General features: G+C 37.9%; 1 protein-coding gene across 1 annotated transcript in view; it reads right to left on the bottom strand.

The window, feature by feature from the left end:
* LOC135702872 (sodium-coupled monocarboxylate transporter 1-like) overlaps positions 1-15,907 on the bottom strand; it is a 30,959-nt gene extending 15,052 nt beyond the window's left edge. The window contains exons 1-3 of the mRNA XM_065223917.1: positions 15,656-15,907; positions 1,393-1,878; positions 1,239-1,329 (exon numbers count right to left, since the gene is read on the bottom strand). Of these exons, the coding sequence (XP_065079989.1) occupies positions 1,239-1,329; positions 1,393-1,856 (555 nt within the window). The 5' untranslated portion in view covers positions 1,857-1,878; positions 15,656-15,907. The remainder of the gene's footprint in view (positions 1-1,238; positions 1,330-1,392; positions 1,879-15,655) is intronic.
* Positions 15,908-16,390: the final 483 nt, after the last annotated feature.

Here is a 16,390-nt window from a genome sequence, read left to right as displayed (position 1 = left end):
TGATAGCATATTTCCTCTATGCTCATGATTGTATGCAATTTAGATAAAAACTGTAGATCTTTAGGTCTACTTTCAGGAATTGACCCGATCCCGTTCCGACTGGCCGTAAGTCAAATCAGTTACATGTCTGTTCCGTTTGAAAGTAGATAGTCAAAGCTTTCAAGAAGTGGCTCAATCTGAAAATTTGGTAACCAAATTGCCGAGAGCCAGTCAAGTCAAAGACACGCATTTTTCTCGGAACTTTTCCGAGTTTTTCCGTACCTTTTGAATGGTGGCTGAATAATAATGATTGATCATCGCATTGTTGAGCTGCAGCCATGTCAGCTTGTTGACACGCATTTGGAGTTATGTCAGTTAACATAAGGCATAAAAAGCAACAAGGACTAAAATGAGTTCCTTTGATTACTGATTAATACTGTTTCTCTAGTTTGAAGTTCTCAGGACTAGGCTTCGGAGGTGGATCTTATACCAGTAACGCGCCACGAAAACGTGATCTACCCGCGTTACTGGTTTGTTCAAAATGCCTATTTATTTTAGGTCGATTCAACTCTAGTGTGAAAATGCGTGAGTATATTTTCAATTTATTAACTGAAACATTTCTCTGAAAACAAAAATGGAAGACGCTAAGTAGTGTAATAATTTTCGTGTTACTTTCACAATATTCTACAAATAGGACAGTGTGCCGAAATATAAACGTTACTCTATCTCTAGTTCAGCGAGAACTCTATTTTGGCAACTCTTCTACTACACACTTAGTTTTGATTTCACCAGCTCGGCATTTCTTTACCGAGATTTGCACAGCCGAGTGTTTGGTAATAAATTTTACTGAAATCTCAGCAAACATCACGTTTGTTTGCTGATATTCAGTAGCACGTCTTTCGAGACTCAGCAATCAAACGCCACTTTGGTGAGATCTCGGCTAAATGTGTTTGCCAGGAAGTCGCCTGATCTCGACAAAAATTACCGAGATTTGGTAAACACAATTAAGTTTGCGCTACTAGATAAAATTGCACACGATGAACAGCAAAGCTGTGAAAAATCAAGGTTAATAATGGTAACTAAATCCAACAAACGTCTGGAGCGCAGATAGTACTAGATACTAATCAGAGCATTATCATGATATATCCGCCCAGCCTCCACCATCCGCTTGACATCACAGACACGATAACCGTAGACTGTGCCATCAATCTGGTCTAGACAGGTGTACACAATTTTTAGCTTGATTAAATTTTGCTTACCGAGAATGCTGATATTATACACAGCCAATATTGTGTTCCGTGGCCGTAAAGCTCCGACGGTACTCCTAGTAGTGTGATCCCGGAAACGTGCCTGCAAGCAATACAGTAGAAGTTATTAGATCGAGCATTATTGATTCCACCCGGTGATCCTTACGTGGCAATCAGAGACGCCGAGACGGGAAACTTGTTCATCGTCTTTCCACCGAGCAGATACTCTTTGGTATTGTTCTGTTTGACCTTCGACAGGAACCCGAAGTAGACGCCGATCAGAGTCGACATCAGCAGCATCGAAGCAAATATCACATAATCGACTACGGAAAACAGCAGGTCTTCACTATCGGCCACTTGCACGGGTATGCCCATAGTCGCTGTTGAGGCGGCTATCGTGCTGCTGAAGGTGAAAGTCGTCGGGTCGTCTGTGGTAGAGGAATACGGTGTGCTGGTGGATGCCGCGGTGGAACTTAGAATCTTCGCTGCTTCCGTAATGAGGCTGGTCAGTATGGTGGTGGTGGAAGATTTTGTTGTGCTGTAACTCTGATCCATGGTCGTCGGAGGTGTTGTCATGGAGGGAAAAGGATCCACGTCAAATTCTTCCACCATATGAGCCTCTTCTTCCATTCTGGTAAACTATTTAATCAATCTGAAAGTGTAATTAAAGCCGAATGGGAAATTATCATTTGTACGGGTCTACGCTAAACATCAACTACGAGAAGGAAACGCCAGTTGATGAAATGATCGATTGTATTATCAAAACCTCTGTCTGCTCTGTTTGCACTTATCGTGATCTATTACCTCTTTAGTGATAATTTTGAATTTGTCTGTGCAAAGCACGTGATTCCATAGCTCTTGCTTTAGGAAGCAATTTGGCTGATTTATATAACGTCTACGGGTAATGTTGTGTTCCTTTCCCCCCTTCTAACGGGTCACAGTGACTAACGTCTGCTACCTTAAGTGGGTTCCTGTTGTGTACAATCCACGTTCAGATTTGATTGAAAGCATACTTTTAAATTGAGTTGCGCGAGCAAATGTTGACTACCGTATGGCGGGGTGTTACTATTCTTTGCTCTCACTTTAATCATTTGATATAAAACGAAGCGTCCATAAACACGGGGTGGAAATGTTTGGAAATTGTCCCAATACAAAAATTGCCCCAGAAGCAGTATTCGGAAAAAAAAACTAAAAACTCAAATCCCATGCGTGATATTATTCGCCTTGCGATATTCAACAGTGCAAAAATCACCGATGAGTTTTTCCGTTCAAACAGTAACTCCTTTATATTTTGACGTTTTGCAGTGATCTTATTGTTATTTTTTACTATAGGGGTTTTGATCTAATTTCCGTCCTACTAAGCACAACCCGCGCTTTACCTCTCTTTTTTAAACGGGTTTGATAAAAAAAAAAATGAAATTTTTCTGTCAAAGATGACTCTTAAGTTTATTCACCTTTCCATACGTACCGGTGGATGTGATAAAGAGTCACAAATTAAGAGAGAGAGAAAGATTCCATTTTATTTCGACTACCTTATTTGCTTATCCTTGACAGATACGCGTATTTCGTCTACAATGTGCAGACTTCTTCAGTGTCTTGTACTAATACTCGACATGACTGAGTCAAATATTAGTACAAGACACTAATTATTGGGTTGGCAACGGTGAAATCATTGATATTATTGATCTTTTCTGATTGATAGACCGGAAATGGGCGATTACGACGAAGTAGCGCTCTACCCTATGTGGAAAAACTAACAAAACATTCATGAGCATGCCATCACACCCCCTTCACTCTTTGGAATTTATAGAGACAGATAACAGCGCCAAACGGTTTGTGACGAGACAACGTTGAACTGCAGCGTTAGAAGAAAACACGTACACCAACATCACGAACATGTACGAACCCACACAACTGAGCGGACAATACAGCGCAAAACAGAACACTAAGCGGTGTCATTACTCATCGTCATCATTCAGCTTCAGCTACTTCCGTTTGTGTTTGCTTTCACCGGCATTGACAAATACTTCCTACGTTATGAAATAGGAAAGTAATGATTATTCTAACGTTTTTTTTTTAATGGAATGCGTTGGCCAAAGAAGACGGCATATTTTATTACGTTTAGCAATGATTTCGATACGTTTCATTTCCAGTGGCTGGGGGTTTGGAATAATTCTTTAGAGACAGTGAATGTTGTCCAATGTTTACTACTTCTATGCTAATTAAGATTATTTTGAGCACCAGCTCCGCAAATCATCAATTACGATTAGAGATTAGCACCTTACTGATACCGGTGGTATATTGGAAACTCTTTCGCTCGAAAGCAAAACAATATTACAAGCATGATGCGCGCTTGGATGTGTGATTGTTTTCTCAAGTGTTTCTGTTGCGTATAAAGTGGTAATGATTGACAATCGTAGCAATCACAAACAAGTCAGAATCTTGCTATCGCAATATAATGATGACTTCGAAGATGATATCGTCCTCTATCCTCGTCCGCGTTGACATCTGTCATGCTGACACCTGTCAGTTATTGAGCCCTGGTGGTGAAGTTGGCAGGGAACTCCCAACAGTTTCAATGTGCACTCAACAGATGGCACTGCGATCACATAAGGGTAGTAATTATATGCCTTGTAGTGAGATATCTTGTTAATTGGATATCTTTGCTTGTATGAGGAATTGATTAAAGGGATATCTTGTTAATAAGATATCTTTGATGCCATCCCTAAACGTTAGGTTTCTATAGTTGTGTATGGAGACTCAATACACAACTATAGGAAGCTAACACTTCTAACGTACCGCAACTATAGGAGCGTTTACCCTATACATTTTAGGCGTTGTGTGTGTGGAAACGAAAGTCTAATAGCGAATTCATTTATTATCGGGGTTGGAACTAGTTAGGGTCCTCCCTTAGCTCAGTCGGTAAAGGCGCAGCTACAAAGCAATACCATGCTGGAGGTGGCTGGGTTCGATTCCCGGTCCGGTCTAGGAATTTTTCGGGTTGGAAAATTTCTCGACTTCCCTGGGCATAGAAGTATGATTGGACTTGCCATACAATTATACCAATGCAAAAATGGTACAGGCATCGAAAGCTCTCAATTAATAACTGTGGAAGTGCATCTAGAACACTAAGTTGAGAGCACGCTATGAGCTAATATGCGATATGCAATAAGCTTTAAATGCGAAGAAGAAGAAAGAAGCCATTTCGAAATCCAATATGATGGATTCCTATTTCAGATAAAAAAAAAATGGGAAATGCTGATGCAGTCCCATCAATATGGGTATTTTTAGAATAGCGGTGACGTCTGGAGATTAGAAATCAATATCCGACACCATTTTGTAATCCATCAAATACCCATACAAACGTTTTATTTAGAATGCGGGTTACGTCTTGAAGCCGGAAATCGATATCCGACGCCATTTTGTAATCCAAACGGCGGCTTCCGATTTGTGCAAAAGTGTCAAATATCGTACAATATGGGAAGTTTCAAGATGGGGATAAGCCGTAGATGCCGAAAATTGATGTCACGCCGTCTTTAAACCTAAGATGGCAGCTTTGGTTCAGAAAAATTGTGAAATACTGTCAAATACCGATCAATGTGGGTTTTTTTTTTATCGGGCTGACATCTAGAAGCCAGAAATCGATGTACGACGCCCTCTTGGAATTCAAGATGGTAGCTTTCAATTTAAGAAGCCAAATAGCCTACTCTTGGATTTCGATTTGTCGACTTCATACCGATTACAAAAATACCAATATTAATGTGTATTTGACTGTATTTCCACTTTTTCGTAAATCTAAAGCTTCGATTTCAAAATGGCATCGGATATTGATTTTCATCCTGTAGGCATCATCCCGATTCCAAAAATACCTTTATTGATAAGTATGTGACAGCATTTCCCACTTTTTCTTAAACTGGAAGCTGCCATCTTGGATTTAAAAATGGCGTCGCATATCAATTTTCGATCTCTAGATCGATATTGATGGGTAAACAAACCACCCAACAATGATAAATTTTACAACCACGTGCACAAATCTACGCCTAAATGAACCGAGTGAACAAAAGTAACAAAAGTCATAAAAAACTGCGCGAATTTGGATCAAACAGCTTCGCTTCAATGCAAAAGTACGTTCATTTGACAATGAAAGAAAAAATGAACACGAGTCAAACCAAAACAAACAGCATGAAAACCGATCGAAAGTGGTTTTGTTGATGTTGACGGGGATCTGCTCGAAGAGAAGACATAATGACTTTCAATCGAAAGTGATGGTTGAGAGCTTCATCGTCACTTGAAGATTTTCGATTGAAAGTGAGTGTTTGGGGCCCTGATACAAACAGATACACTTTTAATCTAGCTCGGTAAAATCTCCAGCAGCCGATTTCCTCGGCATTTACTTTTGTTGATATCTTTGCAAAATAAATTGCAGAACTACTCGGCAGTTGGAATCTTGGTAAAAAAAACTTAAGTGTGTACGACTGTTTTAATTTGTTTTGAACAGTTTCGTATTGAATAACAATTTAAAGACTGGTTCCGCTCGTTACAAAATATTTCCTCGATCAAGCAAATATATTTTTGCTCTTTAAAAAAAGAGGAGTGGCAGTGAGAGGAAGCAAACATAAGCAAGAAGATATTATTTTTCAAGAGAAAAGATTTGAAAATCGAAAGTGATCAAGTCCGCACCACTCAGCTAAAAAACAGTTATCCGTCAGAAAATGGCGTCAAACAAGCCTTGACAACTAATTGATGTTCTAGTTGATTTTTTCTCGCAAAAAACTACAGTTTGACAAACCGGTGGAAAAAAAAACGATTTTAAATTGGTTCTCTACTTGAATAGCCTATTGGTTGCAAGTATATCGATTAACATACCCCATTGTAGTCGACATTCTAGTACTACACTGTGTTTATTTTGATTACTTTGAAAATTTGACCGATAAGTTGAGGTGTTCGTGGATTTTCCAATGTTTGGAGGGGTGCAACAATTAGCTTGGGACCGAAGAGAGTACCAGAGCTGAGCCAAAAAGTTGAGCACGTTTCTTCAGGACCTTTGGTCTTAGAGTTACCTCTATGGTTTGACTTTCTCAGAGCCGTCCCAACTATCGAATGGCATTCGGTAGATGGGAAGAGGTTACGTCCCAACCAGCGTATGATCAACAATCAATACGAAACTAACGATTTTAAATTGGCTCACTACTTGACTAGCCTATTGGTCCCAAGCAAACGATTAACGTACCCCATTCTAGTCAAAATTATAGTACTACGCAATGTTTGTTTTGATTCGCTATGCAAGTTTGACAGATAAAATAAGGGGTTATTGGTTTTTCCTATGTTTCGAGGGGTGAATCGATTAGCTTGGGACCGAAGATAGTACCAGAGCTGAGCCAAAAAGTTGAGCACGTCATTTCGGGACCTTCTAGTCTTAGCGTTACCTCTATGGTATGATTACTGTATAAGATCGAAGTGTACTATCATAGAGGTAACTCTAAGATCAGAAGATCCCGAAGAAACGTGCTCAAATTGTTGGCTCAGCTCTGGTACTCTCTTCGGTCACTGCACCTCTCGAAACATTGGAAAATCCACGAACCCCTCAATTTATCGGTCAGATTTTCAAAGTGACTCAATACAAACATAGTGTAGTACTAGAATGTCAACTAGAATGGGGTACGTTAATCGATAGAAGCCATATTTTGGGCGAGATTCTGCATATGAAATAGAAATCTTGCCGCTGGGTGCCGCGCAAGCTCACTCCTGACCAGCGTTGCCAGTATTCCAGATTTATCTGGACTTTACAGATTTCCAGTCGTCTTGCCAGATACACAGATAGATCACGTTTATATCCAGATTTTTTAAATATTTTCCAGATTTTCTCACTGCAATTAACGCACCTCTAATAAAAAAAACAAACTTACTACTTTAATTACTAAAGGCAATCAACGTTGAACATTATTGCAACATCATACATGGAGTTGTTACAACATGTTTGCAATGGGTTGCATAATCATGAAAATTGAGACATTTTATAAACATTTTTGGCTGTCAAAATCTTAAAATTTTAAAAAATAACCAGCCAGGTTTTTTTATTTGGAGTTTTTGTTTAGATTTTGGCTATGATTTTTTTTTTAATTTTGGATTAATAAAAATTCAATATTACAATATGGCGGAATTTTCCTAATTTTGGAATTTAGAGAAATCGAAAACTGTTCAGTATTGAAAACAATAAATTAAGCTTTGGAAAATTAGCCAGTCTTTTGAATCTAGACAACCACTTTGAAGTATGTTCGTGATATTTTTGAAGAAAATTGATTAGATTTTTGTATAGAACTTTAAAGTACCACTGAATATTGAGTTAATATAAGCTTTCAAAAATATATGAAAATCGATAACAATTTAATTTCATAAATTAATAAGCCTTTTTGTGAATCTTTCAATTGATAGGCCCTTTTCGATAAGCCTTTGTGCTTGTTATCACAAATGGTACGCCCTTTGCTAAGCCTTTTCACAACGTTAAATAAATTCAAAACAAATCATTGGCCCTCTACACACTTACACCCAACCGGTGGATGTAAGATTCGCTTACAATTATGTGGGATTCATCATCAGAGGATGTAAGTGGAGACCACATGAACCGAGGATGCGATATACCTAGCTGCGGTCCAATGCAAGAAAATTGGAGACCGAAAAATGTAGAGTGTATTAGTGAGGTAAATTAATAATGTCGAAAAAAATTGGAAAAAGGTTGCCGACTGGACTCGGACAACGAACGTTGCCATAATCAGACCTGTGCTTTCTCCACTGCTCTCTCCATGCTTCTGAATAAAGGTAGCCTAAAAGCAAACAAGAAGCGCTCATTTCCTCTCACACTCGACTTCGTATGCTTTTTCTGCTGGAGAGATTCGAGGCAAGGGTGTGCGTCGTTCTACAATGTTCTACAATGTGCGTCGTTCTACAAGCTTACTTGTATAGTCGAAAGCGTAGGTAGAACATGAAATGAAAAAGACAAAAAACAATTACATCGCCTGCATGGTCAATTTCTAACATTCATTGCGATGTTCATGAACAGAGGATGATAGGAAACGAAACTAACATTCATTGTAATAGATTTTTGGTTTGCGTGAATGAACTTTAAATTGAAGGTCAAAGTTTTACCGAACGTTCAGCTGTTCTGATTTCGGTAAAATTTACCGAACAAGAAATCTTAGTGTGTACGTCACTAGGCTTATCAATGAAATGAAATAAATGAATGGTTGGCCGAGTTACCTTAGAATTCTGAATTGCCCTAGATTTCAGAATTTTCAGGTAATTCTGAAAATAGTTTACAGTGAAGTGTAAGTATGCAGTCTGTGTAACCTTTTGTTTGAAGTGAAGATGGAATAAAATTTCGTTTTGCAAACTCTGATGTCAATTGCATGGAGATTTTGTGAAGAATGGAAATAGTTAGGATTCGGAAAAGAAATCAAAGAAAATTCTTAAGATGAAACTTAAGGAGAATGCTGATATGCATCGTGATATTAATTTCAATGGAATTCTGTCCAATGTCTCTATGGAGATCAAGTTTTATCAAGTTCTAAGAAATCTGGCAATTTCTGGGAGGCTATTTTGGCAAAGTTCTTAAATACTTGAAGTATACTGAAGAGGATAAATCTGAGAAGAATGTGACGGCCATTCTGAAGAGCGTACCAAGGAAATTATTAAGAATATTCTAAGTGAATATCATAGAGAAAAATTGAGACAAAATTATGCCAATTCTTGGAAATTATTACCAGCTTGAGGGAATTATGAAATCAGAGTATGATTTATGAAAGATAACAAGAGATAATGCTTAGCACTCTTAGAATGTTACTGAAAAAGTTTGGATATTATTAAGATTAGTTTAGGGGAATCCAGAATAGAAGTATGATGAAATTCTAGAATGATTAAAATTGAAAGCTGTAAATGAAGTAAATTCAGACTAACAAAAAAATTCATGATCCGGGAACCAGGAAAAATATAAATTCCAAAATTTAGAATCATTTCATGATGCTGAGACTTCAAAAATGACGCTTTCAGACTTTCATTTTAGTTATAATTATTTATATTTTTGGCATAAAATTATTTGTAATGGTCATGTGGAGTTACCCGTAGCTTAGGTAAACTTTGTGTAATTACCACGATGTTAGGCTTTGATTCTCACTTCAGCCAGATTTTTAGCTTGAAATAAAATTGCCTACTGGTCTACCGAGTGTTGTGAGTTGTATGATGTCAAGAATTAAATTGGAAGTCTGATCAATCGCAGAGTAATATTACAATTATTTGAACATATTCTGGTACTACATCAGGACTAAATCGACTATTAGTTTAAAAAAAATCATCCCATCAAAGTTGCTTGACTCTTTGCTGCTTCAGAATCCTAAAAATATTTTCTGCAGTATTTTACCAAAAATTTAAATCAATTTTGAAATGCTGCGTAATGGATATTTAAACTTTTTGGGAACACTTCTTAACCTTTGGATGATTTTAGCAATGCTAACAAGTTGGTTTTATATATTTTTTAAACATGGATTTCATAAACATTCTGGTAGACTTGGAATAAATTCCAGATGATCATACTGACCGATTTTTACGGGAGATTGACACATCACTTTCGAAAGAGTGTTTGGACTTGATGATGCGAAATTGGGCGGACTTTTGGCGTCGATTGGTAATTGTTGATGAAACCTGGATCCACTATTACACCCTAGAGGACAGAATGAGTGCCCCCTCTTCCTAAACCTCAAAAGATGGCTCATCAAAAAAAAAAATCAGCTCACGTGATAAAATCATCGACGCCGCGAGGAGTATTTTGCGGACCTTCCGGAAAATTACTTTTCGAACGGGATCATGAAGTTGGAAAATCACTGGAATAAGTGTATAGAGCTAAAAGTGGACTATATTGAAAAAAATAAAATAAAAACATAAAATAAATGATTCCCAAGAAGGTTACTTTTCACCCCACCTAGTAGTGTAGTACTAGAATTTCGACTAGAAATGGGGTTCGTTAATCGATGTACTTGGGACCGATAGGCAAGTCCAGTGTGAGCCAATTTAAAATCATTACTGTTATTTAACTGTCAAAATATCTCAGTAAACAAAAAATCAGCGAATTATAACTGTCTCATGCAATGCCTTATTCGAAGTTGCTCGGATTAGCTGAATGAAAGCGAACCGATTTTAAGCCATAGGCTAATGCACTTGCTAGGTCACAACTTGTTGCTCTCTGTTTAGAGCTCTCATGGTGGTAAGCTCCAATCGGTATTATCCTTGGATTAAATCCCGATCAAGAATGTCTGGCTGGTTGAATGTCGACATCAGAGTTAATAAACACGACTATTAGAATGTGTAATGTAGATGACTTTTATGTAAGTACAGCCAGTGTTGGAAAAATCATTTTCAAAAAAAGTTCTATCACAGCTCATTGCAGAGATAAATCCCAAAGGAACTTCTCACAAAAAGTTCGCGAACGAGAGATGATAAAAAGTTCATGAAAGCCTAGAGCGAGAGACATTTTCATTTCGTATCGCGAAAGATCTTTCGTCTCTCCATCTCACATCATTTCACACGTACTCGTGATTCGAACCAACCAAATATCCCCTCAGCTTTGTTCTTTTTTTTTCCAGCGAGTAAAGGTAGGCGATGGTCACGCGAGAGAACTTTGAGATTTGGGCGTAATTGCTTTTGTAAACAAACACGTCATTCAGCGATTTCTCACGAATCAAAGCACAATCTAGCGAACTATACTATACCAAATGAATCATTCCTCTACCTGTCTGTGTTGTTGGTTTTTTAGATTGAACTTTAATTCACGAGAAATCGGCGAATTAAGTGTGTGTTTACAAAAGAAATTACGCCCTAATCTCAAAGTTTTCCGGATTTATTTATAGTTTTAGTTCTCAATGCAACCAGCTAATAGTAGACACTTGTAACTATTCACCAAGAGTCTAATCTTTGCTGACCAAATCATCATTTGTGGCTGTATACTCTTCGACAAGAAGAACTATGCTATTAGTGCGAAGTACAGTTAGACCACTGAGATTGGCGCTTAGAAATGTTTAGTGTTAGTTTAGTTTATAAAGGTATTAATATGGGAAAAGTGATTATTTTGTTCACCTCGTCTTTAAATTTCGACATAATGATCTACCAATAAATTTGCCTTGTGTACTCATAGGAAATTTTCTCAGCTACATTTTTTTTCTAAAGACCACTTTTTAATTTAACGTTGAGGAAATTAGTTATTAATTGATTTCTAATCTGCTAACTTTCTGATTTGATCACTCGACTGCATTAGGTAGAGGACAGCAATGTAACCCAGTAGCTCGCCCGGTAGCTTGAATTTCCACACAACCTTGAATGAAAATATTAAATTTGCTGGTCACTGGTGCCATAAAGCTACTGTACCTTTTTTCACGGATCTCAAACTGCAAAAAAATCTATTAAACATCGATTCTAAAAAAATAGTTTACTTGATAATTTTTATTCAGCAGGTGTATTCACTTGGGAATCTATCACTTCGCAAGTTGAAAGTATTTTGAGATTGTCTGTTAATTTCAAGTCTTGCAATACTTGTGGATGGAAAATTTAGATCGTTCTCAATCTGTCACTATATCAAAAGCTCAATGTACCTGGTACTTTGATTAATTTTGTGTTCATTTCCAGCCAACTGGTAATAATTTTTTGTTTTCTTTTTTTTTTCTGCCTATATTTTTACAGTTTTAATGGACATTGAATAACCTGTTTAAATTTTTTATCATCCTAAAATGCACACTAAAAATATGTTTTTGTCAGATCCTTGGTCAGCAAATAAAGCGTTTTGAAGTTCAGCAGTGCAGCAGTCCCGCATACCTTATGGTTTTACATAGGGAGGGTCTAGACCCTTTCTAGTTTTATATTGTTTTACAGGATTCCCAGTCATGGGAGAGGACAGTAATAGCCAGTGCTGTAAATTTTCATATCATTCGATTGAAGATGAACCACTACAACCATTCAATCAATTCTGTGTAAACGAATTCTCACATGACCATAATTTGAAGAGCCCATTTCTTATTCGAAGCTCATTGTCACTGTCAATTGAGTCACTCAGTATCATTTGATATACGACAGTGGAGCATGGAAGAAATCCAGGAAAATGGTCCGGAACAGACAAGTCGACCCGATGTCGGATCAATGTAAGGCTAATTTAAGGTCGATTTCGACCCAATGTTCGTTTATGTCGGGTCAATGTCGGGTCAACATCGGGTTGGGGTTTGATAGAAGTCAGGTTGGTGTCGGGTTGGCTTAGCTTTTTCGCCGGAATGTCGACCAGAGCTCCGTTTGTGTGTAGGTTACACTCAATCGAATGATATATAGCGTTTCTCAAATGAGAATGATCCATGCCTTCGTCAAATGACTAAACAACTGATATCACCCATTCGGAGGAGGTCCCCTTTGATAGCGAATAGCTACTTTTCCCATTTTCATCAAAAATGTTCAAATGATTTTGAGAATTTACAGCACTGGTAATAGCATAGTGAAAAAGTTCACCACCACCTATATTCCCAACCACCCCCCTGCATATAATTATTGCATAAGAGCTTACAGGAACGATATTACGAACACTAGTGATGAGAGGAGCCATGCATTAACTGTATTTCGTGAAAATGAGGATACATTAGGCGCTCCTCCTTCCGCAACCCCCTATCCTGAGGAACGGTTTTAATATAAAAATGGCTAGTCACAAAATCTTACACTACCCTCCCCGTTCCTCGTTAATGTCGCGTTGACACTTGTGCTGATTCATTCATTTTTTTTGCCAGAAACCAATGCACCAATCAATCAGTTGCACAAAACTGTTCACATCATCCTGATAACGGCTACTTTAAACGACAGGCGCCAGTAGACAGCCAGGTACCAGACTTATCAGTCTTTAGAGATTGTATTGATTTACTCGGGATAGCTTTCTGTCTATAATCTTTCCCTTGTGAAATGTGCAGTGCAATTTTCAAGAACAAATGTGGTGTAAAGAGATAGAGAGAAAAAATGATCTGATATTTTTCGTATCCTCACGTTGGTGATTCGAGTTAAAAAAGTTCGCTCAGGAAATATTGGAGTGTGAAACTAGTGAGGGAAAGTTCCCAAGAGAAAACGTATCGCAAGCGAAAATGATATTTTGGTGAGAATTCCTTCAATGAGTACAGCAAAGGACAGCCAGGCCTTAGCCTAAATGATAAGGTGAGCATGATTCTTATTTGTATATCCCAAGTAACCATCAAGCCCGCTAATCGCCTTTTTTGCAATATACACGGGAAAAAATCCGATCTTCGAAATGAGAAAAATGACTCACAGCGTATTTTCATGTTATAGACAATCAGTACTTATATAAAATGAAAGGCAAAAGGCGTATAATAGAAACCTATGTAGTGCGGTTTATGAACACGGTTTGCCAAGTACGTGTTACGCTTGTAGCGGTCTTGATTCCACTACATTATGAAATCATGAATTTACATGACGAAATCATGATTCATTGTTACGATTTCATGGGATGGCAAGTTTTTTCATTTCATGATTTTTGATTCATGAAAGTGGAATCGGATTTGCTTCCGTGTAAAACTGCCCAACTAACCAAAAGTTCCGCATTCAACGATTAAAATCATTTCCAAGCTCCACAAAGTTCAAATAAAGTTCCGACAGAACTTTCAAGTTCCATAAAGTTCGAATAAAGTCCCGGCAGAATTTTCAAGTTCCATAAATTTTAAATAAAGTTCCGACAGAATTTTCAAGTTCCATAAAGTTCGAGCAAAGTCCCGACAGAACTCTCAAGTTCCATAAAGTTCAAATAAAGTTCCGACAGAACTTTCAAGCCACATGAAGCAATCCGCACAAGTCTTTATTAGTAACACAATTTAATGTGCTTAAATATGAAATGATCAGTGGCCCAAATAAATCATAATTTTTATATTTATGCAGTGCATCAACATTCTATCCAAACATAAAAAAAATTAATTAAAAAGTAATTTCTTGGATTCGAACCCGTGTTTTTTCGGACATGCAATCTACGAACGCTAACCACTGCGCCACAAGTGTGTTGGAACACCATGCGGGCAAACACCAACTTAAAATTCATCAAGGTGTTGTGTTTCGTATTCAAGTCAGTCAGCTGGCTCTGAAAAATCCAACATTAGGCAAGACAACAGCTCTTTATATTATATCTCAGATGACGCAGCGGTTCGTGCTGGGGCTCTCACGCAGAAGCTGAGTTTAATTCTTCAAAAGCTCCAATTCTACTACTAATGCTGATATCGATAATCAATTCACATTAATACCTGTCTTTAGAAATAACTTTCATAAATGAGCGAACTAAACTATATTGGTGTAGAGGGCAAAAACCTTTTTTAAGTTCCGTTCAAGTTCCACCAGAAGCTGCTTGGAATACTCTTCAATTATGATACCATTACTTTCAAGTTCTTATAACGACTTAAAAATGAGGTTGCTTAGAATTCTATAGACTACCTCCAACCAAGCTGCTTAAGCCACAAATAGCCTTTTATCAGAACTTTTGGTTACTTGGGTGATATACGGCTGATAAAAAGTATGGAAGCCATATATTAACCTTATATTGCACAAAAGGCGATTATCGGGCTATTAGCGGGCTTGCTGGTTACTTGGGATCACTTGCTCATTCCGAAATTATTGTTCCAGCCCCGTTCTACGGTAGCATAAATGATGCAGTGTGTGATATGGCGTGTCGCATCCAGGAAAGAATCTGAATCGCGCTCGTCTTAATAGATAATTTGAGTGAGACAAAAACGTGATTTCGTTAGATGCTTTACCGTGCACTCTAGATGGGATTTCTCCTCTCCTAACGGGTCTGATTAGCTTGATCACGTTGATGAAATGGATTTTTAAAGGGGTCTTGTTTTGAATGCTTCCGCCTTTTGTGCATTTGCATTGTATGAAGCAGTTGCTTGAAGTTCTGATCGTATAATAACAATAATCAATTTACGTTATTAGAATGAATTTCATATTCTGATTCTGCGGTCACACAAGAAGTAAGGAACTTCAATTATCTCGTTCCAACATTTCGGTGCTGGCTTTGGGACCTTCTGCAGAGATAAACATTTAATCTTTCTTGCTTAGAATTGCAGTCCTGTGTTGTTCTAGCTTGTCGACAGGTTTCATGCGAAGCCTGAATTCAAAATTTATTTCAAAATTAATGATGTTAGAAACCGACAATGAAACGTCAGAACCTGGTTTATCCTGTTCTACTTTTAAATCATCCTGGTTAAACTCGTAAGCAAACCTAAGGATTCACAACCCACGGCTTAACACCTTTGACGTCAACTTATGAAACCCTACTGCCCTACTGCACTTCAAACGACCACTCACTCAGCACAACCTTCACTTGTTTCACTGTTCTCAAGTTTTGCACAAACAATGCTACAAACCTGCTGTAAATCAACCAAAATCCCTTCGTCAACGCCTCCAACAAGTAAACACGACCTTTCCCGGTTGATCCGTTACCATCTATCACTGACAAGTCGTAAAGTTACTCGCGTCACACACGGGATCACACGTCTGATGCCACTGGTGTTCTCTTCCGGAGAAACACGTCGTTCTTGGCCGCGGTCTGAAGATGAACTGAGTTGCCGTAGCTTTATACATGTAGCTCTCGTCTCTAGCAACGTCTCTTGGTCGCGGTTATGATTGGACAGATGGAATCAGTTTGCCGTAACTTTCTGGACTGCAACGTCTCTAGGTCGTGGTTATGATTGGGAAGATGGAATAAGTTTGCCGTAGCTTTCTGGGCTGGGTTTTCCCTACTGCTGTAAACAGAAGGGAACGTGCGTTTTGTGCATTTGCATTGTATGAAGCAGTTGCTTGAAGTTCTGATCGTATAATAACAATAATCAATTTACGTTATTAGAATGAATTTCATATTCTGACTCTGCGGTCACACAAGACGTAAGGAATTTCAATTATCTCGTTCCAACATTTCGTTGCTTGTCTTGGGACCATCTTCAGAGATAAATATTTAATCTTTCTTGTTAATATTATGTTTAGTCCTATTAATATTGCTTAGAATTGCAGTCCTGTGTTGTTCTAGCTTGTCGACAGATTTCATGCGAAGCCTGAATTCAAAATTTATTTCAAAATTAATGATGTTAAAAATCGACAAAAGG

The sequence above is a fragment of the Ochlerotatus camptorhynchus genome, unplaced genomic scaffold (assembly GCF_037179485.1).
Source record: "Ochlerotatus camptorhynchus isolate MF236.1 unplaced genomic scaffold, CSIRO-AGI_Acam_v1.1 ptg000202l, whole genome shotgun sequence".
Classification (NCBI taxonomy): Eukaryota; Metazoa; Arthropoda; class Insecta; order Diptera; family Culicidae; genus Ochlerotatus; species Ochlerotatus camptorhynchus.
Note: the sequence above shows the minus strand (reverse complement) of the source record. Positions and strands in the feature narration are given on the sequence as shown.